At 46.8% G+C, this 3,550-nt stretch overlaps 1 protein-coding gene across 1 annotated transcript in view; it reads left to right on the top strand.

The window, feature by feature from the left end:
• Window positions 1-2,079: 2,079 nt before the first annotated feature.
• Window positions 2,080-3,550, top strand: part of KIAA1586 (KIAA1586 ortholog) — an 11,131-nt gene continuing 9,660 nt past the window's right edge. Inside the window, exons 1-2 of the mRNA XM_017512015.2 lie at window positions 2,080-2,317; window positions 2,852-2,935. Coding sequence (XP_017367504.1) covers window positions 2,297-2,317; window positions 2,852-2,935 — 105 coding nt within the window. The 5' untranslated portion in view covers window positions 2,080-2,296. The remainder of the gene's footprint in view (window positions 2,318-2,851; window positions 2,936-3,550) is intronic.

The raw sequence follows: 3,550 nt of genomic DNA, 5'->3' as shown, positions 1-3,550 counted from the left end.
TCAGATGCCTCTCTTGGTAAATTTCCCAATCCTGTGCCATGCTCCATAGCGTCTAGTATGTATTAGACACTCAAACATTAGTTAAATGACCAGGTGAGGTAAAATTACATAATGGCCCACCATAGTCTTTAACTCTGGGAAAAACCCAATCATCAGTTTATATGTGTGTGTGTGTGTGTGTATACTCAGCCATAAAAAGGAGCAAAATAAGGTCATTCACAGCAGCCTGGATGGAACTGGATACTATTATTCTAAGTGATGTAACTCAGGAATGGAAAACCAAATATCATGTGTTCTCACTAATAAGTGGAAGCTAAGCTATGAGGACACAAAGGCATAAGAATGATACATAGGACTTTGGGGACTCAGGGGAAGGGGTGGGAAAGGGTGAGGGATTAAAGCTATTGGGTACATTGTACACTGCTTGGGTTATGGGTGCACCAAAATCTCAGAAACCACCGCTAAAGAACTTATTCATGTAACCAAACACCACCTGCTTCCTAAAAACCTACTGAAATAAAAAATAAAGTTGTATAAAAAAGAAAAAAATGCCCATACTACCCAAAACAATCTACAAATTCAATCCAATCCCCCATAAAAATTCCAGTGACATTCTTCACAGAAATAGTGTTGTAACCAAGCGAGTTAGAAGGAACGCGCCACGCTCTGGGGTCCAAATTAAGAGTCCTTTATTAGCCAGTGACCGAGAGATGGCTAACGCTCAAAATTCTCTCGGCCCCGAGGGAAGGGCCTGATTATCTTTTATATCTTGATTTAGGTAGGGGAGGGGGGTAACTAGCTGAAGTGGAATTTTACAGAAGCAGAAAAGCAGGTTAGAGGAAGGGGCTTCCAGCACAGGTGGTCCAAGAAGGGGAGCGATCAGCCTTCTTCTATGCAATGATCAAAGGGAAACTTTTTTCTTACAATAGCAGGGAGGAGGTATGCCAAGCAGGATGCGGTTACAATGGTTACAAGTGTTAGGAACAGTAGGCTTCAATGCTTCTAAGTGCAGCCTGACCCAGTTATGCACCCAAAGGGGCTGTGGTAAGGAGGGGGAAGCCACGTTGGAGTTTACAGGTAAAATGGAGTCAGTTATGCTAGCCCATGGTAGGTTATTACAATAGAAGAAACAATTCTAAAATTTATGTGGAACCACAAAAGACCAATAATAATAGCAAAAGCTACCCTAAGCAAAAAGAACAAAACTGGAGGAATCACATTACCTGACTTCAAATTCTACTACAGAGCGATAGTAACCAAAACAGCATGGTACTGGTATAAAAACAGATACATAGACCAATGAAACAGAATACAGTACCCAGAAGTAAATCCACACACATAGCGCACAGCTACCCGGGTTTCTGAGCACAACACTCTGCATGTGTTAACTTTGCAGTTTTGAAGTTAACAAGACCGTTGGCTCACTGTGCAGTCCATATGTGATGCTGAACCCTTTACACACAGCCCTATACGGTTTTGAAGCTAGCAAAACACTGCTACACTTAAATTTTACCAACTCTACCCCTTCCTTAAAATCTTAGTCTGTGTTTTCCTTTGTTTAGTTAGATGCCTCATAGCTCCTCTGTAGTATAATTTTGTGCATTGTAGGTCAGGGTCAAAACCATAAAGGTGATTTTCTGGGACTCCAGTCTTGTCAATAACAGGTGGTTCTAGGCTGATAGATGTAAAAAAGAAAAGCTTTAAAAGAATGTTCTCTGTTAAAATTTGCCTTCATAAACTTCATGTTTAAAATCATATGTGTATAAATATTAAAAGGGTGAGCCACGATTTTGGTAAGGCAATTGCTGAGCAAATCACACACAAATTTTTTTTAATCACCATTGATTTATTACATAGACTATATATTTGGCTGTGAAAAAGGTAAGAGAAAGAACTCGGCTATTTCATTTTAGAGCAACAGCGAAGAGAGACCCCTGCACTGTAGCTCAGAGTCCTTTTCCATTCTTCATTCAGCGCGTGGCGGTCGTGCGGCGGCTCCAGACTACTATCCCAGCATCCTGTGCGGCGCGGGGCAGGAAGCCCGGGAATCGGAGAAAGAGGCTCCGGGGGATACCGGGCCAGTGAGGGCCGCTCCTCCTATGAAGCGGTTTTCGCCTCTTAACGCCGGTGGCGTCGGAGCTCACGCAGGGGCGGGTCCCGGTAGCGCCAGGCGGTGCAGGGCGGGAAGGGGAGTCGTGGCGGCCGCAGCGGCAGGGACAGCGGGGACAGCGGCGGCGGCGGCGGCAGGGACAGGGACAGCAGAAGCGGTGGTGTTGTCAGCGCGGCCCTCGGAGAAATGGGAGAGCCGGGGTCGGAGGTGAGTAGTCGAGTGAGGGCCCTGGCGTTCTCAGAGGCGAACCGCTAAGGGTTTGTGTTTTCTGCGGTCAGAGGCCTGGTGCTCCGCCGCAGCCTCGGGGCGATACCTCTTCAGCGTCTTGGGCCGAGCCCTGCTCTGGGGCCTGGTGCGTGTCTGAGCGAGGAACCCGCAGCAACAATGGCCGCCCGGCCCCCCGCACGGGCCCGGGCGTTCGCTGTGGCCGCGGCTGGGCCGGTGAGAGCGACGTTTTAAGGCAGGATTGCCCTGCGGTAGTGAGCTTGCGTCCCTCCTTGTGGAGTTGATAAGGGGAATTCTGAGAGGCTGGTAACGCGTTTTCGGCGGTCGGTCCCTGCAGCTCCGCACACGCTGTGGCCAGAGCCGACTCCGAGTTCTGCTCCTAGTGGGGTTTGCGTGAAATTGTGCTCAGTTCGTTTTCCTCGAGAGCTCTTTGTTTTTAGTTGTTCCTTTCGGAAAAGCTCTCTTCCTCCAATTATGTGGCTGCATAGATAAGCATGTTTTGGCTTGTTTTTATAGATAATAGAATCTGTCCCTCCAGCTGGCCCTGAGGCATCTGAGTCAACAACGGATGAAAATGAGGACGACATTCAGTTTGTCAGTGTAAGTAGCAACTGATGATTGGGTTTTTCTCAGAGTTAAAGACTATGGTGGGCCATTATGTAATTTTCCTCACCTGGTCATTTAACTAATGTTTGAGTGTCTAATACATACTAGACGCTATGGAGCATGGCACAGGATTGGGAAATTTACCAAGAGAGGTATCTGAGCCATCCCCGTAGCCATCACAAAGAGCATGGCCTAAAGAACGTGCTGTTCAAAGCTGGCCTCTAAGACGCTGTTTAGAAATGGAGCAAAGAGTAACTTCTAAAGGCGACATGGAGGAAGGAGCTGCTAATGATGAGCAAGGACAGAGAAAACAGGAAGGGTTTCGAGAACCCAGAGTCTTAGCCTTACGGTGCTGGTAACATGAAGGCAAATAGCTTGAAGATTTCACTGAGCTCTGAGGTCATCATGTTACAGCATAGTATGCTTGATGCTCATAAGGCAGAATCCTACATCACTGGGAACATGCTTTATTTTTCTGAGTTTCTTCCCTTTGGGACAGTAGTTTTTAAGCCTTAGTAAATGTAAACAGGCAGATTCCTGGACCCCACTGCAGACCTACCGAATGAGAATTTCAAGGTGTGGCCTAGGAATCTTCATTTTCGGACAAAT

This window comes from Cebus imitator, unplaced genomic scaffold (genome assembly GCF_001604975.1).
Source record: "Cebus imitator isolate Cc_AM_T3 unplaced genomic scaffold, Cebus_imitator-1.0 Scaffold460, whole genome shotgun sequence".
Classification (NCBI taxonomy): domain Eukaryota; kingdom Metazoa; phylum Chordata; class Mammalia; order Primates; family Cebidae; genus Cebus; species Cebus imitator.
The sequence above is the reverse complement of the archived record's forward strand: the minus strand, read 5'-3'. Positions and strand labels throughout refer to the sequence as shown.